At 51.9% G+C, this 22,677-nt stretch overlaps 10 protein-coding genes across 10 annotated transcripts; 4 read left to right on the top strand and 6 right to left on the bottom strand.

Moving 5' to 3' along the window:
- Window positions 1-520: 520 nt before the first annotated feature.
- POX_a01212 (uncharacterized protein) lies at window positions 521-2,458 on the bottom strand (the record flags this gene model as incomplete). The annotated part of the gene is made up of 1 exon (XM_050110142.1): window positions 521-2,458. The coding sequence occupies one exon, from the start codon at window positions 2,456-2,458 to the stop codon at window positions 521-523; it is 1,938 nt and encodes a 645-aa protein (XP_049973910.1).
- A 601-nt stretch (window positions 2,459-3,059) lies between these two features.
- On the top strand, window positions 3,060-5,611 carry POX_a01211 (54S ribosomal protein L6; the record flags this gene model as incomplete). The annotated part of the gene is made up of 6 exons (XM_050110141.1): window positions 3,060-3,113; window positions 3,184-3,645; window positions 4,524-4,640; window positions 4,712-4,946; window positions 5,019-5,132; window positions 5,238-5,611. The coding sequence occupies 6 exons, from the start codon at window positions 3,060-3,062 to the stop codon at window positions 5,609-5,611; spliced, it is 1,356 nt and encodes a 451-aa protein (XP_049973909.1).
- A 334-nt stretch (window positions 5,612-5,945) lies between these two features.
- On the bottom strand, window positions 5,946-7,004 carry POX_a01210 (3'(2'),5'-bisphosphate nucleotidase; the record flags this gene model as incomplete). The annotated part of the gene is made up of 1 exon (XM_050110140.1): window positions 5,946-7,004. The coding sequence occupies one exon, from the start codon at window positions 7,002-7,004 to the stop codon at window positions 5,946-5,948; it is 1,059 nt and encodes a 352-aa protein (XP_049973908.1).
- Window positions 7,005-8,109: 1,105 nt separating this feature from the next.
- POX_a01209 (uncharacterized protein) lies at window positions 8,110-9,431 on the top strand (the record flags this gene model as incomplete). The annotated part of the gene is made up of 3 exons (XM_050110139.1): window positions 8,110-8,124; window positions 8,207-8,358; window positions 8,423-9,431. The coding sequence occupies 3 exons, from the start codon at window positions 8,110-8,112 to the stop codon at window positions 9,429-9,431; spliced, it is 1,176 nt and encodes a 391-aa protein (XP_049973907.1).
- Window positions 9,432-10,158: 727 nt separating this feature from the next.
- On the top strand, window positions 10,159-10,952 carry POX_a01208 (uncharacterized protein; the record flags this gene model as incomplete). Its single annotated transcript, XM_050110138.1, has 2 exons — window positions 10,159-10,443; window positions 10,638-10,952. The coding sequence occupies 2 exons, from the start codon at window positions 10,159-10,161 to the stop codon at window positions 10,950-10,952; spliced, it is 600 nt and encodes a 199-aa protein (XP_049973906.1).
- Window positions 10,953-11,650: 698 nt separating this feature from the next.
- Window positions 11,651-13,471, bottom strand: POX_a01207 (uncharacterized protein; the record flags this gene model as incomplete). The annotated part of the gene is made up of 1 exon (XM_050110137.1): window positions 11,651-13,471. One exon carries the CDS (start codon window positions 13,469-13,471, stop codon window positions 11,651-11,653), a length of 1,821 nt encoding a protein of 606 aa, XP_049973905.1.
- A 1,153-nt stretch (window positions 13,472-14,624) lies between these two features.
- Window positions 14,625-16,321, bottom strand: POX_a01206 (uncharacterized protein; the record flags this gene model as incomplete). Its single annotated transcript, XM_050110136.1, has 2 exons — window positions 14,625-16,063; window positions 16,135-16,321. The coding sequence occupies 2 exons, from the start codon at window positions 16,319-16,321 to the stop codon at window positions 14,625-14,627; spliced, it is 1,626 nt and encodes a 541-aa protein (XP_049973904.1).
- Window positions 16,322-17,178: 857 nt separating this feature from the next.
- On the top strand, window positions 17,179-18,885 carry POX_a01205 (uncharacterized protein; the record flags this gene model as incomplete). The annotated part of the gene is made up of 2 exons (XM_050110135.1): window positions 17,179-17,376; window positions 17,461-18,885. 2 exons carry the CDS (start codon window positions 17,179-17,181, stop codon window positions 18,883-18,885), a joined length of 1,623 nt encoding a protein of 540 aa, XP_049973903.1.
- Window positions 18,886-19,354: 469 nt separating this feature from the next.
- On the bottom strand, window positions 19,355-21,179 carry POX_a01204 (FAD-linked oxidoreductase sor8; the record flags this gene model as incomplete). Its single annotated transcript, XM_050110134.1, has 2 exons — window positions 19,355-19,655; window positions 19,720-21,179. 2 exons carry the CDS (start codon window positions 21,177-21,179, stop codon window positions 19,355-19,357), a joined length of 1,761 nt encoding a protein of 586 aa, XP_049973902.1.
- A 380-nt stretch (window positions 21,180-21,559) lies between these two features.
- POX_a01203 (uncharacterized protein) lies at window positions 21,560-22,477 on the bottom strand (the record flags this gene model as incomplete). Its single annotated transcript, XM_050110133.1, has 1 exon — window positions 21,560-22,477. The coding sequence occupies one exon, from the start codon at window positions 22,475-22,477 to the stop codon at window positions 21,560-21,562; it is 918 nt and encodes a 305-aa protein (XP_049973901.1).
- Window positions 22,478-22,677: the final 200 nt, after the last annotated feature.

Here is a 22,677-nt window from a genome sequence, read left to right as displayed (position 1 = left end):
AACCCGAACTTAAAATGGACTATTGTTGCTGTTCTGGATTCCGTACACAGTAGATATAGTGTGAGCAGGCCCCAGCAAGTAATAGACACGTCGAAAAATTCAAGGCTTGTGCTAGAACTCTTTTACGACTCCAGGGTCGTGTGCACTTCACTTTTCCGTATTTGGAAGCTTGGTGCATATATTTGAAATTTAGTCAGTCGATATGAGTCAAGAAAAAGATGAATGGATCCAGAGGAGCACAAGTCCATGAGGTGGATTCAAAATACTTCCACAACTCATTACATAGATGTGTACAAGCCGATGGCCTCAGATCTGTATGCTGTACGCTCTCATAACATTCATTAGGTATTTGACACTGTGTCGTTGCTCGGTCTCTTCATGAGTCCTCATAAAATCTTGCCTCCTCGACCGGCGAGGAGAGACCGTAATGGTCGGTTACCAGCCATTACACTTCAATGCTCCGAAATACCACCCTGCCTAGTAATATAGGGCTAACTGTGCGTTTGATCCCCCGCGTTATCTACCATTCGAGACGATCATCGAAGACCAGGTCGACGTCAAATCTCTCTTGTCCCTTCCACACTTTCGAGGGGGAATTACAAGCTGCCACGATATCTCGCAGCTCGCTCAGCATTCCACCGGGACCACTTGTGTATATCCTGGTTGGACCCGCGGTGGTGTTGTCCAAAAAGTCCGAGACCAACTTTCCCAGGTCAGGACGTCGACTGAGATCAGAGGACCCGCCACCGAGCTTGAGAGGAACGTCAAAGGCACAATCGCACAACTCGCCCAGAGCTGAGAATCTTGCCTGGGAGGCGGCAATTTGCTTCTCGTCGTCTTGCTTCAATGGCAAGACGTTCTCTTGGGACGTGTTCGCGCTGCTTGTGTCTCTGGTTGCGACCATTCGAATTCGCAGATTCATGGTTTTTCGGGCTCCACGAAGAATGTCCAACTCAGGACGGATCCACTCGACGTTGCTGGCATGTCTCATCACCCACACCAAGTCAATCCTTCGCTCAGGGGAGGGAGCTTGTTGAGCCAGACTTAGGAGAAGTGGTAAGACATAGGTAATTCCTGTACCGCCAGCGATACAGATGATGTTTGTGCTAGGATCCAACCCCTTGTCAATGGCCTCGCCGTAACCACCGGCCAAAATCACAGGCATGGACATGGTACCAGCGGCAGCACGGTCGGCAAGCTTCTTGGTTTCTCCAGACTTTGCTCTGATGATGTAAGAATGTTTCACCTTGCCTTTGACAACCTCGGGGGCATTGAGAGGTGTGAAGGGATGTGACTGCCAGACGCTACTCTGCGGGAAGCACAAAAAGTAGTGCTGGCCAATGACCCACGGTTCCTGATTGTTTTCGAGATCCAGTCGAAGCACATCGCCGTATTCCTCATCCGGGAAGCGGGTAATTTCAGCCTCTAGAGGTTTGAATCCCAACATGCCTTGGCCTTCGTACGGGTGATAGTGTAGAATAGCTGTACGAACCAGACGTGCTGCACGGTCAAGGAACCAGAATATCAGGGACGGGATCATAAAGCACCTCAATTGCTCCCAGTGACCCCAACAAGCGCCAATGTACACCATGGCGAGAACGTAATGAAGCTTGCGGAAGGTCTCATATCCCGTCATTCTGATGCCCCATGGGGTGCTCAGGACAAAGAGCAGGAGTAGCAGGGCCATGGCGACAATGCCCCAGATCATGTAGGTTTGTGTGATCCACGCAATGCCCACGGTGGGCTGCGGTTGGTACATTTTGAGTTCTACGACGCACCAGCCAATCGTATGAAGTGATCCCTGTACGAAGATGATGTAGCCCAGCCAGCGATGCAGGAAATTGAACGATTGGTAAGGCAGGCCGGTAATCACCGAGAGAAAGGACTCGCGGCTGCTCAACAGCACTGACAAAGGGGTCAGGGCATATGCCAGAGTTCCAATTCGATCAGACCAGGGGCCGATCGTCGAGCGTGTGTTGTAGAGGTCTTTCTTCCCCGACACAGGCGTGACCCATGTTTGGTAGGTCATACCCACAAAGGTGAAGACGAGCAGATAGCCCGCCAGAGCCGCGAGGACAGAGATTTGGAGGCGACTTGTCCGTCCGAAAATCCAGCGAGCTCCATCAGGGAGGAGGTATTTCCGAGCGCTAACTGCGAGGGTGACATGCAGTTTGCGAAATCCCGCCAGGCGAGGCCTGCTCGACATTGGCGTGGTCTGTGGCCGATTGAACTGACGCAAAAGAGCCCATATGAAAAGAATTCCAACAATGGTGGCCCAGACGATGCCGCTGTACAGCATACCTCGGTCATGGGAGGAGTAGACAAGGTCCAGATAAGCGCATGAGCCGGGATCGTTCGTGCAAGGGATTGCGCGATCTGCATAACCCCAGTGGTGTTCGAGCGTTTTGGCGGCGGTGAAGTTTTGGATGTGCCGCGCATCTAGTTTAGGAAATGACATCGTGCCTTCGTTCCGTCCAGCTTGTGAGTCAATTTGCACGATTTTGGTAATATCTAGGGCTCGGATGTTGACTGGGGGAAGTGATCGTTCATCAAGAGACCCTGGCACCAATTAAGATGCTTATAGGCTTGTGAGATGTGAAGTACTTTGCACTCAGGATAGAGGGAGGTACCAGGATGCTTGTTATACGTGTGACAAAACCTCCCGGAACCGGGAAGAGCTTCTTCAGCAGATCAATCATTCGCCCAATATCTCCGGGACGATCCTGCACGGTGAAGATGAGCACATTTGAGGGAGCTTGGGGGGGTACTCAAGACGATACACGAGCAAGTCCCCACGACAATTTGCGCGCAATTGAGCAGATTTCCAACAAAAGAGCGGAGAACGGCTCCACTTCCGGTAATCGCCGAGGCTGGGCTCCAGGACATGACGGTCCAAATCTGGAATGTATAAGATCTCATTAGGACCCCGTCCTCCAAGTTCCTGCCTGCCGAAGACGTGGAAGGACTGTTGAAAGACAACCTTATCAACTTGCCATCATCCCCCGGTTGACCGCGCTGAATTCTCCACGCAAGCGCGAGTCCCCCTTTCCTTCTCCACGATGCACGGCATGGACATGGGCGCCCAGGGCTCCGGCCCTGAGTGCAAAATCTCGGTGAGTGCCAAGCCTGATCCGAGACGGGAGAATTCTGCCGACTTTTACCCGCTAACGCTGAACTTTCCAGATGCTGTTCAACTGGTACACCATTGATGCCTGCTTCTTATCTACGGGGTGGCAGATCAAAAACGGTGGCATGTTTGCTGCGACCTGCATCGGCGTCATTCTGCTGGTCATGCTGGTGGAGGCGTTTCGCCGCATGGGCAAAGAGTACGATCTTCTTTTGGAGCGCCAATTCCGGCGCCAAGCCGCAGTGTTGGCCGCCAAGCGGACCGATTGCGTGACCCGCGGCCCCCCGGTGGGGCTCAAGTTTCGCGCGACGCCGTTGCAGCAACTGGCCCGATCGATCATCCACGCGCTGACCTTTGGTGGTGCATACATCGTCATGTTATTGGCCATGTACTTCAATGTCTATGTGATCATTTGTATCTTTGTCGGTGCTGGACTCGGCAAGTTTTTCTGCGATTGGATGGTGGTGACAATTGGGGAAGAAACGCTGCCGGACTCCAAGGGTGTGGAGGAGACGACTGTATGTTGTGGGTGACGGTCGGATGGGCCATCACCGAGATCCATCCATCACCCCCGAAGTACATAATCACCCCCTATAACGAATGTAATGACCCGAATATGACCACGATTACCTCTTGTACAGACATGCTGTCCAGGCCCCTGAAGTGAATTGTAATGGCCGAGTCGAGATCGACACAGTGCCCAGGAAATCCCTACATGAAGCATCAAAAGCAAAGGTGGTAAGTAGTTGTACTGTAGGACTGATGGCCATGTGTTCTCTAGCAACTGTATGACCCAATGAAAAGGGTACCACCGTATTTTGTTAGCAAGGACCAGACGCCCAGCTTTGTTGCAGGATCAACTTTTCATGGTATGCTGTGGAGACTCAGAGGTAAAGTTATTCATCGGCTGTTTGCCCCCTCTCGTTTCATCATTCTGTTTCATGCTCCCCCATGTGTGGGTAGGCCAATCTATGTAGAATCAACTAGGCCACAGGAAACCCTTCTCCTGAGCTGTTGATCGATGCACGGTCATTCTCAGAGACGCATTACTACCAACTGGCCAAAGTCATTGACTGTGGCTCCGGACCAGGTACACTGTCGCGGAGATTTTGTACTTGACGAAACAGCCCATGAGATTCTCGATTTTTTTTTTGGCAAAAGCCGTTGATTATCGAGGAGGATACAGAATTATTCGACTGGTCAATGATTCTGACCAGGAGAAGTGCTTGATTTTTGGAAATTCTAATCCCGCAGAGACATTTTCATGGTAATGTATAACTGCAAGGAGCTGTAAGAAAATGTGATAGTGCTCGGCTGCGATTGAATGGTCCCGTGATTTAACCATCCGATGGCCACTCAAGTGCTGGACTCTCCATCAAGACACCATATTCCTCAGGCCCCCCCCCCGGCAACTCGCGAGCCTACCCAGTCCGAGTGGAATTTCACATCACGTGATAATCTCACTCGGTCGGGGCCCGCAATCTACTCCGACAAAATCCAAGCTGCAGCGCAAGTAGGTCCAAACATCATCAAATCACCGAAAAAAAAGACATGGCGTGTCTTCCTCAGCGCTGCGCGCGACAGCTCCTCCGTGAGCCTTTCCAGCGCAGTACCCTTCCTCTTTTCCTTACACCGGCATTCTCTCCAGCTCGCACACAATGCTTTTCGACCACAACGCCGATGCAATCCCGTGTCGGCGGCGCCCCGATCTCCGTGCCCCCGGAGGTGTCGTTCAATCTGGTCGACCTCCCCAAGTCGGTGATGCAAGTTCGTGGAAAGGATATACCCAAGTACTCGGCTCAGATCAAGGGCCCCAAGGGTATGTTTGGACACATGGGGACAGGACTTTGGCCGGAGCTAGGCTGACTTTTGACGTATTTCGACGATGCAGGCGAGATGTCTATCACCATTCCCTCGTTCTTAACTGTCAACTACGATGCTGCCAGTTTGAAGGCTACCGTCAGCGTTGACGACGCCGAGGAACCTCACCAGCGCGCCATGTGGGGTAAGTACTATATTCCACGCAATTGGCCATACAAACCAACATCTCAGATCGATTGAGAGAGAAAAAGCACCGGTTATCTAACAAACATCTCCATCTCCACTTCAGGCACAATGCGCGCTCTTCTTCAGAATCACATCACCGGAGTCTCAGAGGGTCACATCTGCATTCTCAGTATGGTCGGTGTCGGTTACAGGGCCACCATTGAAGACAAGGCGTCTACCGTGACCGCCACCTATCCCGGTCAGAAATTCGTCTCGCTCAAGGTCGGCTTCTCGCACCCAATTGAGCTGGGTGTTCCGGAGGGAATCAAGGCCAGCACGCCCCAGCCCACTCGTATTCTCCTCGAGGGTGTGGACAAGCGTAAAGTAACGCAGTTTGCCGCGGAGATTCGCGAGTGGAGACGGCCAGAGCCGTACAAGGGCAAGGGTATCTTCGTTAACGGAGAGACCATCAAGCTTAAGGCTAAGAAGATCAAATAGACGCTGGGCGCCCGCATCGATGGTCTGCTTGTTTTGGTTTCCGTTTGGCTTGGCCCGAGTGTTTCTTTACGCGTCCGGAACATTTGCATCAAGGGTCCGTGTATTTATATATTCGTTTCGTTTCTACCCTGCCATCTTCACCCTACATGTCATCATATATGTCTGAATTTCAACGTGCTGTCCAATGGCATAGTACTGCCATCTCAGATTTGGAAACTCTTCTATCTCGAGTGGTATCACGAAAGTTTCTTTTGTTTTTGAAAAAAAAAAGAAAAAGAAAAAAGCATCAAGCGTGAGGGTGGGATCGTAGCAATTCAATCTGCACGCCGAGTGTTTACAGCTTGAGGACAGTCTTGACTGCATCGATGACCTGGTCCTGCAAGGCCTTGGGGGCGGCAACGACTCCCTTGTTGGCAGCCAGGGTCCGGCCCTTGCTGAAGTCCAAACGGTTGCCGTAAATGTCAGTGACCTGGCCACCGGCCTCCCGAACGATGATATCGCCGGCTGCGTGGTCCCAGATCTTCTCCTGGTAGTCCTTCTTGACGGGGAGACGCAGGTAAATGTCACCCGCTCCGCGAGCAATAGAACAGTACTTGGCCTGAGAGTCTAGACGGACACTGGGGGCCGTGATTCCAAGGCGTTCCGCAACAGCAGCATTGTCACCCTGAGCGGAGTGGGCAGCTTCAACACCCTCACAGAACACAGCTTGAGCGATGTCGGGGACGGGACGCATGGAAATGGACTTGCTCTGGGCAAGAGCTCCACTGGTCAGGGGACGGCTCGTGGCACCCTCTCCGAGGACGGCAGAGAAAAGGACACCGTTGGAGGATGTGCCAGACGGCTGGGCGCCGATGCTAGCATCGATGGGCGCCGCATCATCCACAGGCAGATTGGGCGTGCCAATGGCGCCAACCTTGACATCACCATCGACAATCAGACCCAAGCAGACGGCATATTGGCCGCCACGGAGGAAACCCTTGGTGCCGTCGATGGGGTCCAGAGCCCAGATACGGCCCTTGGCACCACCGGCGCTCTTGCCCGCATCGATGATATCCAGCATGCTCTCTTCACTGGCGAGAGGGCCCCCCAGAATCTTGTCGCTCTCCGCATCATCCAGCTTGATATCCTGCACCAGTCTCCAGATCTCGGCGCTGAGGTTCTTGTCTTCACGAAGGGTGCTGGCTTCCTCTTCAGCGACAATCTCGTCATTGGGGAAATTCTTGCGGATGGCCTGGATAATCAGAGCCTGCGCACCGAAGTCGCCGATGGTCACTGGGGATTTATCATCCTTACTGACGGTGCCCTTGGCCTTCTCAAAGAAGACCTTCTGGGTCAGCAGGGTGGCGCGCTGGACGGCGAGCTCGGCAATATAACGCTCTTGTTGGTAGGCCATGATGGGAATGTGAGAGGGGCGAGGAGAAGTTGAGGAGGATGAAAAGGACGAGAGCAAGAGGGACAGACGGGAGCGGGTCTTGAGAGCCACGCCGATGGCCAGGATGACGGTGGAGCAGATGAACAAGTGGGACAGGACACGCAATAATAAGCTCGAAGGGCGGCGATGCTCTGGCGGGGAGGAGATTGAGAGGCGCATGGAACGAGTCAATGCTGGAACTTTTCAACGGCACTTGGATTGATCACCAGGAATGAGCAATCAGATGCAAAATACAATTCCTCGCGCTCTTCAGTCTCCAGATCCACATCAAATGGCTCAATGCCTGACTATACAAAGTTGTTCCGTGTCAATCGCGAGTCATCCACCCTCCCCCTCCTTTCCCCCGCCCTAAACCCCATTGGGACTTGGAGAAGTCACGTTGATGGGCGGTAACCAACGCCCGGTCATGACAATTGCATCTGATCTGCTCAAGGCCTTTTCTCTTGTGAATGCTTTCTCCAGACGTGAACAGACGAGAGAGGAGATCATCGTCGTGGACCAATATTGATACCCCAATCATCATTAGGGCCCTGCTTTCAAGCTCTTAGGCGGTACGGCAGTCTGGCATCCATTCTTAAAGGCCCAAAGAGACCAGTCGAATCCACCCGGGAAAAGCCCACCAAAGCACATCCAATCCGCCGATCGAACTCGGACTCGCGGCTAGCACGAAGAAGGCAACACTGCGACCTCCGACGTCACCGCACTTCACGCGACACGAGAAACAGCCGGTTCTGCCGCAAATCTGGTCGAGTCTGATTCTCGAGGTCGGGCTGACATTGTGCTCATATCTCAGGGACTCGGTTTTCCCTTGCACATATTGACGCTCCATTGCCTGTTGTCCTCTAATCGTCCTCGCTGCGCCGCGATTCGCCCGCGCCCCAATTGCAGGCTGTGCGGGGCTTCAGGACGGGAAGGCCGGCCTCTTTCTTTCGCGGGGCCTGACGGTTGAACATCTATATACACGTGAAAGTGACCACACACGACCAAGCTCGCATATTGTCCAGCGGGTTGGATACAAACTTGTTTTCCTCTGCATGCACTTAGAAGAGAGACTGCCTAGCCCAAGATGTTTTCTTCAGCGGTAAGCCAGAGGTCCCGCCACCTCTGATCGCGGTCTATGACCGACGGAGCCACAATCGCTAATCTACTTGGTTTGCTCACAGAAACCATACTCGGCCGTATCGGTCCAGATCGAGGTTCTGACTAGCGAGCAATATGAGGTAGAGGACTCAAGTGGGATCGTGGATCTCATCGAGGTGGTTCGCATCCAGGGCAGCGGGCCCATGGAAGCAAGCCGAGCGTTGCGCAAAAAGCTGTGAGTGAGACCGCACGGCTACGGTCCCTGATCCCGTATAAGGGAGGAGCTTACAGATAATCAGCAAGTACGGAAATATCCATCGACAGCTGCGTGCGCTGACAATCCTGGACTTTTTGATCCAAAATGCGGGCGAGCGCTTTCTGCGCGAGTTTGCCGACGAACCTCTACTGGAACGACTCCGTATCGCCGGTACCGACCCCGTCTCTGACCCGCTGGTGAAGGAGAAGTGCAAGCAATTGTTTGCGCAATGGTCCGTGACCTATAAGGACACGCCGGGGATGCAGAAGATTGCCGCGCTCTACCGGCAACTTCCTAAACGCAAGCAGCCAGCCACACAGGCCAAGGCCAAGGTTCTCCGAGAAGGCAGTGGTCAGAACGAAAGTCCCATGGGCCACACGGTGACTATCTCAGCCGGTAACGGACCCGCCACTACTCTTAGCAGCCCGAAGCAAAAGTCCAAGCCCAAGGACAAGAAAAAGGACAAGAAGCTGTCAATCACTCCGAAGAACTTCAGCTTGGAGCGAGAACGCCCCCAAATCTACGAAACTATTGCTTCCGCATCAGTTGCAAGCACCAACCTGCTCAACTCGTTGAAGCTGGTCAACCGTGAGACCACCCGAGTCAGCGACGATGCAGAGTGCAGCCACCGGTTCGCCATGTGCAAGAAGCTTCGTCACCAAATTCTGCGATACATTCAGCAAGTAGAAAGTGAGGAATTCCTCGGCGGGTTGATCCACGCCAATGAAGAGCTCGTGACTGCTTTGATGGCATTTGAGGTGCTGGATAAGAGCTTGGACTACGACAGTGACAGTGACGACGATGTCCTATCGGGCAATTGGCGCTCTCGATCGGAGATGGACTCTGAGATGAACGAGAATTTCAGTGGATTATCAATCAATCCGCCCAAGCCGCCTCGGCCCAGTCCACCCGTGGCGTCGTCCTCTCGGGCAGCGCTCGAGAGTGAAAGCGAGAGCGAAGAATCGGAAGAAGATGACGACGAGGACAATCCATTTGGTGATCGTAACGCGATCAAGACGCCTGGACTGGAGAAGTCAGGATATTCATGGTAAGCGTGAGACTTGTGGCATTCCCCTTGGGAGGCTTTTCTGCAAGGCTGACCTGAGATTTGTATCAACAGGAAAGAGGTATAATTTGTGGCCTTCGAATGGGCAGACTGTGATTTGAGCGCATTGATTGCTTTTGTGTCGAGCCGGATGCTATACCCAATTGTTCGGATTCGGTGGTTGGTGTACAGGATTGATGAGAAAGCCTTGTCGATGGATCTCATGTGGTGTGTTTATTCTTAACGTTGTTGATGTGGAAAGGGATCCTTCATACGCTTCTTGAAATGATTATGTGACCAATGACGGAACTGAATCTGCTATTTGTTTTGATGATCGTAAACACAGCAGCCATGCATCTATTTTCCAATGAGAGTCTTCTCACTTGCAGTAAACCTAGGTCAGACTTGAAAAAAGTGCTGACTGAAATTTTTTTTCTGGATTAGACGAAGTGAAGACCAACGAAGGTCGAAACTATGAGACGCGTAAGAGCTGTGGCTGCCTATTATCGTTTTGACCCCCACCCACCACATACAAGTAAGCAGGTGTTTCTTCCATTCCACCATCATCTCACTCTCTACGTCTCTAGGAGCACCTACCTACCTTCTATTCTCCCATCTCCGCTTCTATCCCCACTCTGACTCCACTGAAAATCATCCAAGATCTCAATCAGCACCCACGGAAACTCATTCAACCCCATCCAAAGTCAAATCAAAGTCCTAAAATCCCCCTCACCATGCCCGTCACGGAGCTCGCCCTTCTACGCATCAAACATGCACCTCGATTCACCGAAGCGATGGACGCCCTCCACCGCGCAGTAAACCAACAGTTCCTATGGTCCCAATTCCCGGTGCGCATCTTCCGCCAAGTCGAGGATACGAGCCTCGTGTACCTCCTCGGTGGGTGGCAATCTATTGTCGCCCATCTTGAGGATTGGATCCCTTCCGATCCTAATCAGAAAGCATTGTCCACTCTTGCGGAGCATTTCAGCATTGAGTGGATGTTTCATGTCGATATTGAGGTAGGTTCCTTTTGAATTCTCTCTCTCTCTCGAGAGAGAGAGATACGGAGCTACTTTGTACATATATCGTGCACTCGAAGTGCTGTCAAATCAATATTTACTCTTATATGATGATGATTTGAAAAAGATACTGACTGCTCTTGCTTTTTGGCCCGGGGTCCTATTAGCCCTCAAAACATTGGGATCTGATACAGGCACCGATGCTCAGTATCAACCGGTATTTTGTTAAACAGGGTCGAGGGAAGGATTTTCAAGATCTTTTCGCAACACGAACTCGTCGGCTTGAGAATTATATTGGTGAACACTTGAACAACTTTACTGGAGGCTGGCGTCTTGATCCAGAGGGCAGCGAGGGGGAATTTGTCTTTTTCAGTGCGTGGGACGATGCGAAAAAGCTCGATGAAGCATTGGATGAGGATCGGGGATATTATGAATTTACTAGCGCCAAGACGATCGTTATAGGAGTCGAGATGAAGAATGCCGTCTTTGAATTTGAGACCTTCAAGTGAGGCTGTTTTCTTTGGAGAGGTGAGCTGTGGTTCTGCCATTTGAGGGATGATCTTGGGAAAGCGAGGGTGGTAGAGGAATCTTAGCTTTACCTACGGGGTCGACCTTGAATCAATGAGGAGAGTTAGGTATGAATCTCTATTGGGTACTCGCTGTAGATTAGCACATCTAGCGACGGCCACGGCTGGCTCGCTGCCTGGACACTTGAGGACCGCGATTTCATACGCTCTCCCTAATTGAGTATTCCTTAAAGAAACTCCGTCGGACCTAAAATGTAAGGAGGCAAAAAAGATGAATTGACAATGAACGGTAATGAACAAAGTGCTTCAAACGTCCTGCTTGCGCGTAATTGTACGATCAGTCGATTTTGGTCGGGACATGGCAGATAGATAGTGGTCAAGCGTCAATGGGTATTGTAATTCGTTAAACATCATCTGGTGTCGTGACCAGGCCCAAAATAACCAGGCAGAAGAGCGCAAAACAAAAAAAAACGCTTCAAAGGTATGAGAGCCGAGATAACAATCTTCCGACAAGATGCAGGAGATGACAAAGATATACCAAGCAACGGAAAGAAAACTAGTAGGGGTCCTTCAATGTACATGACTTGTACATCCACTCGAGGGACACCCCAGCCAGAAGAAATCATCGACAAGAGGAACCCAAATTCAACAACAAAATGCCCATATGCAGATCATGCTCATCATAGTACTTTCGTCTTCATCCACTCGCGCGTGCCCACGCCGAGATTAAGGCCGTTGCATTCCCACCAGCGACGAACACGTTCGTCTGCACCGGTGACGGCATCTTCCAGGGCCTCTTCGATATCACACGTTTTAAACTCGACACGGAGACCGCAATCTTTCCACCATTGCAGAACATGGTCGTGGCCATTTTTCGTGGGTCCAACAAGGACCTGGTTGTCAAAGATCATCTTCGGTCCCTTGAGTTTGTACCAAAAGTCCAATACATGCACGTGGCCGTGGGTGCTGGCGATTCGGGCCACATTTTCAGCATTGCTGTATGGGATGCCAGATGCATCCCACCAAGCGAGGGATGCGGTACGGCCCGACTGCGCTGCAAGCAAGACGGACTTGCCCACTTTGAGTGGAATCGGGCGGTGCACCGGGGCGTTGGCCGATGCCTTCTTCCACCAGTCCAGCACGGCGACTCGGCCCTCGGCGCTGGCGGACTCCAAAGCTCGCTCGCTGTATCGAAGGGGTAATCCCGAGTGGAGCCACCAGTCGAGGACGTGGATAAAGCCTGCACGAGAGGCGCCGTCCATCGCGTCTGCTGCATACTCTTTGTTAGGTAGCGCGGGCGCATCTCGCCACCACGTTAGGACCGTGGGATTGCCATAGATGGCGGATGCCCGGTAGGGAATGTTGGTCAAGCGGGACGTTGTCCAGAGAAGATCAAGGTGGTTTTCTGTGAGATAGGAGAGAATATCGGTGCGAGAAAATTTCACGATCAAATGGCAAGCAAGATCCGACAAGGGCTTCCATCGTGGCGGACTGTCTATGCGTTTCTTCATAGCAGCGAAGGAGCCCCTGAGAATCGTGTACTCCAACGAAGCCGGCGTGGACATTTTGAGGAGGTGACTCTGCCACTCTTTCGGAACCGAAAGATTGGTGGGGATGCCGACTGCCTTGGCGATCTCCCAGTCACCCAGTTGATCTTCAAATATGTTGAGCCACAACTCGAAAGGGAGGGATTTGACTCTCGATCCAGGTGTGGGCCAATGGGTCTGTAGTTGGCGCAGCGCCGTGGCGGTATCATTGGCCGATGACTTGGCCGACGCAACGGCTTTGGCCGGACTTTCTGATGCTTCTTCGGGCACTTTCTTTGAAATGCGCCCTTGTCTGAAAGGTATTTTCAACCCGAGCTCCAGACTTTTATGCAGGTCGTGCAGTCCATCCCACGGCAACGGTGTCAGATCCTCGGGCCCCTTCGATTTCCACAACACTGGCCTGACGATCCGAATCCAGGGCCAGAACCGTCTAATTTCATCCAGCTGCCGTGAACTAAGCGGATGATCCCATTCTGAGACGGTCATCCCAGGAATTAAGATGACAGGCTTGGTAGATACCCAACCACGCAGGAGCGCGAGTGTCAAAGTATTCGTCAATCCCGCAAGCATCGATCCGAGTGCTCCCGCGTCGATGGGAGCCACCAGCAGCATGTCTGCCCATTCGCATAGCTCGGCGGTCTTTGCCTTTAGCCATTTCCGCGCGCTTGTCTTCTTTTCAAAGGTTGCACTGTCGACGGAGTCGGTGTAGTGGGGGACTTTATTTGTGCCGGCCAGCAGCGCGGAGGATTCGTCGGTGATTAAGCGAAGTTCAATCGAAGGATTGTTGACCAGGGAAGGGAGGACCGAATCAGCGAAAGCACTATCGGTTGAGAGTAGCAAGCGACGCCGCCGTGGGTGTGTAGATGATTGACTTGGCCCATATCGCTGGGGGCGTACCTCCTCGCTTTCTGTACTGCTCGTCGCTGTATCATCGTCCCTACCATCTGACCCCATCTCCGAGTGGCCGGGTTTAACTTGAGCAGAAATGGTCTTCAAAGGAAGTGATTTTGTTGACTCGGAAACTCCCCCAAGTGCCATGCCACGGACGAAAACAAGAGGGTGTCGTGTGAGGAGGGTGAGGAGTTGGCGTGGATCGCAAGTTGCCGTTCGCCCGGCGGGACAAGTACAATCACTGAGTGGGTGGTATCGAGGAAGAATGGTTGAAATTTAAATTCAGGCTGTGACTTTGGCTGCCGTGCAGGATCAAACAGATTTTTTGTCAACGTCGAGGACAATCTGCCTTGCACCGTCGGGTTGGGTTCAAGATCAGGGTAATCGAAGCGGTGACACCTAAGCTCTGCTCAATGTTTCGAGACAAGCTGGCGCCAGGGATGGCAGCACAGAGTCCTTAACTGCCTGTGCGATCCACTGTGTCACTTGCCGTAGTAGCCCTGTCAATTCCAGCTGGCGGCACCTGGAGTGGTATGATATCTTGCGCTGGGCGAGTGAACTTGGTTTCAGGTCGCCACTCCGGACCACTGACACTCACAGTGGATGGTCTTCGCTTGTCGATATGAGAGGTACGCGCGCCAAGTCCAGTATCTGCACTAGAGAGAAAGTAACGGCGGAAAAGAAAAAAAAATTGTCGTGAGAACGCCTAGACCAGCGAGCTGACGCAGTAGCCACCAAAAGGGATCCCTGCAGAAGAACAACAAGACGCTCGAACGATCAACATGCAACCCAAAAGGCTGCCCTTGGGAATCGGATGTGCCAGCAAAAAAAAAGGTCCAAGCGCCGCTTACCGCCGGGCAGACGTGCATCATCAACGTGACATGATTGGTGGGGCGGTCACCGGGGCGGTGAGCCCAAGTGGAGACGGCGCGATCGTTCTTCTCCATGTTATGTGATACTAGAGGCGACGAACGATTAGCGCATTGTGATGTCGTTAGGATCAGATCATTGGACAAGTACTTACTTAGTATTGGAGTGGTGGGATCATCACTCGTACAATGAATATACTGGAATTTTCAAGTTGAAGCTTGACTGCGCTCGAATATGAACAATATCTACCCAGAGTTTCTGTTCTGCGCTCTTATGGAGTACATCACTGCATGAAGATCTGCAAAGATCCTTGTCTGACACAGTGCCCAATCGAACCTTCTTACTACTATCGACGCGCAAGGTTGTTGTGCAACTTGTGCTCTCGCATAGAAATACTCACGAGAGCCCCCAGGATCGTCAACCCCAGCAGGGTCGCGAAGACCGCTCGCAAGGAGTTCATATATGTATCAAGAACGACGGGAATCCACTCCGGCCGCAACTTGCGAATCTCATCCAGGCTATCTCGGAGTCGGGCAATGATCTTTGCAGCATCTGGGTACTGGCCAAGCCGCGCCCATAAACCCGTCTGCAGGGTATTTTGAAATACAGCCGAGGCGATGGTGATGCCAATTGTGCTCCCCGTGCTTCGGAAGGCATATGATGCCGACGTGACGACGGCATGATGTTCGTGATCCACAGCAGAGATCAGGGCGACCAGGGTGACGGTCAACATGCTTCCATAGGCGATGCCTCCCAAAAAGAAATAAACAAACGGCAGCCAGACAGGGGTGTCCAAAGTCAAGGTACAAATGAGGGCTGAGGAGAGAACTTGCAAACTCATCACCACATAGTTCAGGACCTTGTACTGGCCCGTACTGCGCATAATGAACCCACAGCCTAGGGATCCAATCGAAGTGCCAATTGCTTGCGGGATCAGGCGAGCTCCAGCCGCCGTGGCGGACAATCCTTGGACCTGGAAGTAGACCGGCAAATAGAAGAGCAGACCAAAGACCGCCATGGTGGTAAACCAATTCGTGAGACAAGCAGATGCGACGGTGCGATCGAGAAGAAGTCTGACAGGAATGACCGGCTCGGTCGCAACACAGGCTTCCACATAAATGAAGATCCCTAAGAAGACTGCAGAAAGCGGCAAAGACACCAGGACGAGTGGATGCGTCCAGGGCACTTGATTCCCGCCAGTGTTAAGACCCATCAGCAGAGTCACCAGCGTCAGCACCAAGGTGATGGCTCCGAGGAAATCCACACGCTTGATTCGCAATGTATCCGTCGTCTTGACTGGAATATCCACCGTGAAAATCACCAGGATACACGAGACGACCAAGAAGGGGATTTGAAGCAGGAACGCCCAGCGCCACCCCAGCGTATCGTTGATCCACCCTCCGAACACACCACCCAACCCCATACCCGCCCCATAGCAGATGTTGCCAATTCCTTGCCAGACACCTCGTTTCCGCAGGGGAATCAGGTCTGATGTGACAAATGTCGAGATAGCCGTCAGACCCCCTCCACCAATGCCCGCCACGACCCGACCGAGAATGATGGCCCATTGTGTTTTGGCCAGTCCACAAATCAGGTTGCCGATGGCAAAAAAGATATTGGAGAAGACGAGGCCCCAACGACGAGAATAAATATCAGTCAACCGCCCACTGAGGGGCTGACAAGCTGCATTGGAGATCAAGTATGAGGTTGCTAGCCATGACAAAAGCGAGAAAGAGTTAAACGAGGAGGAGATGGGTGCCGACAGTGTCGCAACAATTGTCGTATCTAGTCGGAACAACGCCGAGGGTGAGTGGTGTTATATGACCAGACAAAGAGGGGTTTGGCGAGTCACTTACCCAGTGCCGCTAGAAAAACTCCTACCCAGATACTCCCAAGAATCACTACAAGCTCCCTGGTCGAGCGCTCTTCTGGCACCAGTTCGTGATCTTGAGCTTCGTCTGACCCGGCGAGGGCGGGGTTAATCTCTCGAAGCAGAGGAGTCTCCTCTGAGACAGGACCTCTATCCAATTCAGGTGCTGACATGATAATTTCAAGTTGCCACACCTATTCCAAAGCTAGGAATACCGGTACGCCGATGGTGATGGAACAGAAAGACGAGATCGCGTAGGCCACGGCAAGAAACGTAGTGGACGAAGCTCGGGTTGCAGCCCGCGGCGTTGGCAGCGTCTCCGCACGGAGATCCACTGCGGAGAACAGCCACAATGTGGTCCAATCATGTTGTGCGGGCTATACTTCGACTTGGCAGTGCTTAGTCCAGACAGCAACGGAAGGCTTCTAATTTTGTGAACTTGTATATGGAAGGTTGGGTGCCATTGATGTCGATTGAGATCATATCGTGTGATAATAGCTGCCGGCTCTCATCTCGGAAGAGATGTCACAGTCGAGACTGTGGCCATTCGTCCCTAATGACTCTGGAAATGACCAGCAAGTGAGCAAAACGTACCGAGAGCTTGAACCCTCTGCTGCAAGCCACAGTAGCTTAAGCCTAAGATCAAGCTCCAGAGCAATCTATTCCTTATCAATGTAGAGCCCAAATAGTCTGGGCGCCCGGTGAGTAAGTACTTCATTTCGCACCTTACCAGGACGATAAACAGACAAGGTTGTTCTGGTCACAGGCGCGTAGGTAAACGTGTGTGACACGTATGACTAGATGGACGAATGTTTGCTCAACTCTTCGCGTCTGAATGAACCGGGCAAACATCAAACAGTGAGCAGCTATCCCCTGCCGGAGTATCACCTTGAAAAATCTTCTGTTTGACCAACCTCAATCTCCAACCCTGCGTCAACTAACGGATTCTCACAAATACTCCTTCTTACAGAGTTCCATCCACTTGATATCAAACTTTACCATCACCGTTGTGCGAACAAATTTGGCCCAAATGACAGACTACCTCATCGTCGGTGGAGGCACTGCCGGCCTTGTCGTCGCAGCGCGTCTCTCAGAAGATCCTAATGTCAAAGTGACGGTGCTGGAGAGTGGCCCCGATCGTACCTACAACGATCAGGTCCAGGATCCCAAAATGTGGCGGGCCCTCAGTGGTACCAACCTCGACTGGAAAGTGAAGATGGCTCCAGCGGTAATTCAATTCCCCTCGTCGCGGTAGATGTCTGGTACTTGGAAACAAAGAGGAGACTGACCCAAAGTGATTGAACACTTACAGGCCAAACTGAACAACCGCAGACTGGACCATCCCGCTGGGCGTGTGCTGGGCGGATCTTCCGTCATCAATGGAATGGCCTATGTCGCGCCTTCGCCTGCCGGTATCGATGCGTGGGCCAAACTGGGGAACCCCAACTGGACGTGGAAGTCGCTCAAGCCATACTTCAACAAAAGCATCACAGTCAACATGCCTGACTCACTTGGCGATTCTTTGGGCCCTCAGCCTGCCGCACATGGCCCGGTGCAGCTCTCATTCCCCGCCGTGGGTAATCGAGACAACAACACTCTCTTGAACGCTTGGAACACTGCCTTCAAGAATTTAAAATATGAATTCAATCCGAGCGTCCTCCCGGAGAAGCCTCTGGGTATTCATCCATACGTCGCCACAATCGATCCCAAGACTGGACTGCGCAGCGGTGCGGATCGCGGATATGGAGCTATGGCATCCGCTCGCCCAAACGTGACTATTATCACCAATGCGACCGTCCGCAAAATCTTGTTCAAGCATGACAGCTTCACAGACGCAATCGCCACTGGTGTCGAGGTATCGGTGAATGGAATCGTTAGCACTTACAATGCAACCAAAGAAGTCATCCTGGCTGCGGGGGCTTTCAATACTCCAAAGATACTAGAGCATTCAGGAATTGGTCAGAGAGAACTTCTTCAGAAATTCCGAGTCCCCGTCATCGTCAACTCTCCCGGCGTGGGTGAGAATCTTCAAAACCACGTCATGTACCCGATTCGAGCTCCTCTGAAGGAGCATCATGGATTAAAGCACCTTTCACCTGGTATGAAGAGTCTGGCCTTAGTCAGAGTCCACACCGTTGAGCAGAAGGTCTTCAACAAGATGCATGAGGAGGAATTTGAAGGAAAGACAGGCGAGGTCGTGCGCTCACTCCTCGAAGATCACAGTGAGCCGACAGCTTGTATCGTCTTGAGCATTGCATCACCACGCCTGGCGATGATTGTGCCTATTCTCAGCTATCCACTCTCCCGGGGCAGCTGCCATATCAACGCGGCCAATCCTTACACCAATCCCACCGTGAGATCAAAGTTGTGCAGCAAGCAACTCGATATCGAGTCTCTGGCTAAACAGGTTCAGGCTTGCTGCTGCACAATCAACAGCCCATTTATGCAGCCCATTTTTGAGAAAAACACCCGCGACCTCCATGTTATGAGCATTGTCAATGATTTGTGTGGTGAGGCTCTCCCAGCACACCATGCCTGCGGTACGGCTGCTATGCTGCCCAAAGAAGCGGGTGGAGTGGTTGATCAGAATCTGATCGTCTATGGAACCAAGAACCTGCGCATCGTAGATGCCAGTATCTTTCCCTTGATCCCGCTTGCTAATCCCTTGGCCACGGTTTATGCTGTGGCTGAGCGTGCCGCTGACTTGATCAAAGGAAGGACTAGCTACACGGAATGAACGAAAGTGCAATAGTGGCCTTGATGGAAGTCCACTCAAACTGTATTCAGGATTTATTAGTGATCCTAGCTTTGCCTCGGTACCACACTCATATCCGTGCTTAATATTCTAGGCATGGACATCTTCTAGAAATGAACCCAATCCAGGGAGCAAGGGATAGGGCAAGTTTGAATAACGTGGCTGATTTTGTTTGACCCCTTGTTCAGATGTGTCTTTTCTGTGAATGGTTTTCTTTTCTCTAAAGCTCATTGATCCCAGCTTGTATCCACCTGCAGAAGAAGCACATTTGATACTTCTCGCGTGAAAAATGCTCAACAATATGATGAAGCGAACTGGATCTAATTCTAGATATCTTTGATGTCACGGCCGTAAGAGAGTTATCTCAACATTGTCATATCTCATGCAAAATCTCCCATAATTTATCAATAAAAGTCCCTCTCATGAACGAGCTCACGGATCAGAGGAGTTGTCAATCTCTCCATGGATCTGGAAATTGACAGAGATGCCCATCTTCCAACTCAATCCATGCTTCACTTCCAACTGCTGTTCTAGCATAGAAAACTCCATCTGGATCAAACTCCTGCTTAATTTGATGCAAAAGGGGGTAGTTGTCCCCATAAAAAGTCGATTGCCAGTCTGGCTGGTTCCAGTCAGCTTCGTTGAGATATGCTCCGCTATCGGGACTAAGGTCTGTAAGAAGAGGGATAAGGACGTCCGTCATCAATGACTGGGACTCGACATTTGCCTCGCGGTTCGTGTAGTTATAGCCTCTGCCACTGGTTAGTTCAATTTCATCACTTATGAGTGTAAGTTGTTGTGTACTAGAGCACTTACGTTCCAAGAACAACAGATATGGCAGCATCCCGCCAGGCAGGATTGACGGCATTCTCGGGCACTGAATTACGGGAGACGTTGAGAGACACGCCCGAGACCACTACACCCATATCTGCGATGTCTCTCAAAGTCATGAAGAGGCCATCAGTGTCGTACTCAATGACGTCTCGAGGCATGAGACGGCCTCCAATCTGAGCCTCGGTGATATTACTGTGTGGGTTCATAGCCATATAGCAATCCCAGAATGAAGGAAACTGCTGGATGTGATAGGCTGCTCTCTCAGTTAGGGAATCCTGGGAGCCAGGTGCCTTCAGAGTAGCGAGACACGTACCATAAGTCAAGTTGTTTTCCTGCAGCATTTTCAACGTAGATGCAAGGCCTGCCTGTAGATGATCTACACTGCCACCAGGCCAAGTGATAGGAGTGAGACTGAAGTGGTCTCCAATCACTGCCCAGATTGCCACAGCTCCGGTGTCGGTAAGAGCGGTGATATTGACGACGAAGTTGCGAATAATGTCCCAAAACACCTCCGGTGCCACATTTTCCCCGCTGAAGGTCAGATTGGCTGACGCAGTACTGACTTCGGGATAAGCCTTCACGGTGGCGCTCATCACGATAGCAAAGGTACCCCCACCACCACCAGAGAGAGCCCAAAAGAGATCAGAGTATACTTCGGGCGTGACCGTAAGATGCTCTCCAGCGGCAGTCACTACCTCCCATTCCAGTACTTGATCAGCGGCGAGACCGACCCACGACGCCAATTGACCGTGACCACCACCTTGACTGTAGCCTCCAACAACACCCACACTGTCGCAATTACCGGTCAAAATGACTTTGTTCTGCGCGTGGGCTGCAGCCATCGCCTCAAAGCCTTGTACACCAGCACCCAGTCGCAGTGCAGGGCCCACGTAAGAAGATGAGCGGTACTGCAGATACTCGGTATTCTTGAGATTATGCATCCATAACGCCAATCCTCCTGGTGCAGTTGATTTTCCAAGGTAGTCATGACCGGTGTTCCGAATGACCAAGCGGATCTTATGCTTCTGAGCAAATTGAACGGTCTTCTGTACATCGTTGACCCCGCTGACGTTGACAGTGTACCGCTGTAGCGCAGTATTAAGGCAAGGAATCTCTCGCGGCAAGAATGGATTGCAGGACGAATTTGCAAACCACAACGCCATTGGTGACGTACAAGTTCTGTAGTGAGTTGCAGGAAAGCCCCAGTCGGCGATCAAATTGGCGCATGCCTCCTGATTGTAAGCTGAGAATTCACCCGCAGTATGGCACACGCTTCCGAGAGAAACAGTTGAGATCAATCTGCCGCCAATTGAAGCATTGAAATCTTTCCACTGCTGCCATGGGGGCCAGCACGTGTCGCCCGGGAAGCAGCGACATTCGAAGACTGCCGCGACACTGGTGCAAAGAGTGAACACGAGGGCGAGGAATGTCACAGTCCGCATGTCGAGATCAGTTCTTTTTACCGTGAAAGCGTGTAAAATGGGGACTTCAAGACTGGGGGAAGAATTAAATGAATGGAAAGGGCGTGTGTTGCCGAGAAAAAGGGCGACGTGAGAGGTGGGAAAGCTGATAAGGAAGGTGCCTTCTCGCATGGAAACTACCATCTAAGGAAGGAGCGAGGCAAAGTCTACAGAAAGATTTTCCGTTTGGGGGAAGACGTCTCCAATGTCTGGCGTTCATACCGGTACATTCATTTCTAGATGAATTTAATGTCCTAATTGACACATTGTGGGTTGAGATCTTTTTTGGGTTGACCTAAACAGGCAATCAACATGTGCAGCTGGTGGTGCGAGGGCTCATGCTCGCTCCGCCAGGGTCATCCTCAATCTCGGTCCAGTACAGACACCAAACTAGGAATTCCATAGATGACGACTTGCCACGCGCACCACAGTCGCCACGCTTGGGCATCGTTCGATCCGATGACCACGTGGAACGACACTGCCAACCCTGTCAGCAGGGGCAGCACATATCCCCACAGTGGCAGCTGCCAGAAGTAACAGCATAGCATGCTCCAGAACAATGTGAAACCAACGATACTCCAACGAGAAACCTTATCTCCCAAGACCAGGGGAAGGGTTCGCCGTCCTCGGGTTCGGTCGCCAACTTGATCCTTCAAGTCCTGGACTTGCATGGTGGTTAAGATGATGCCGCTCATAATTGCAATCCACCTGTAGCCATGCTCCGTGATATGAAAGTCGAGGCCGGACACAATTCGCAGCGAACTGCTGAGATACAGCGCATATCCGCAAGCGATAATACCGTCACGCACGATCTCATCGCCACCACGCAGATCGTTGTACAACCAGGTCAGAATCATGATTAATGCGCTCTCTGTCACCACGCCGAGAACCGCACTGACAGTCAACACAAGAGGAATGAAGATGAGCATCCACCGCCGTGTGGTATCGGGGCTGATCTGTCTAGTGGGCAGGGGTCGCCATGGCTTGTTCAGCCGATCCTCCAATCGCGATTCGGGAAGACGCTGGTTCGCCAAATCGAATACAAAGACATTGGCCCAGTTGAAGAGAATCACTGCGAGCCCACGGACAAAGAGACGGGGAGCAGCCGGACGCTCGGGACAGTCGGTGAGTAGAGGAGCAGCGAGACCTGTGAGAAGTCCAAAGGCCGAGTTCGGAAGTACAAAGGTGGGAAAGTTGCTCTCCGTGAATTGCCAGATGAGGTGCAGAAGCCGGACGACTGCCAGCTTCAAAGTGGGAAGAGCTTCAGTGGCTGCAGTCATGGTGGGCACCATTGGTAAAAAAGCAAAGACAGCAGGGGTTCTGTCTTTGAAACCAATATGTACAAGGAGGCTCAGACTCGTAGAACAAATATTTGTGCTGAGCAGAATGTTATCAACGCATTGGAGTCTTGAGATACTAGAATTGGAAGCTCATCTGCTCAGAAAACGGCGCGGTGCGATTGATGGGTGCAAACATCTCT

This window comes from Penicillium oxalicum, chromosome I (assembly GCF_001723175.1).
Source record: "Penicillium oxalicum strain HP7-1 chromosome I, whole genome shotgun sequence".
NCBI classification, from domain to species: Eukaryota; Fungi; Ascomycota; class Eurotiomycetes; order Eurotiales; family Aspergillaceae; genus Penicillium; species Penicillium oxalicum.
Note: the sequence above shows the minus strand (reverse complement) of the source record. Positions and strands in the feature narration are given on the sequence as shown.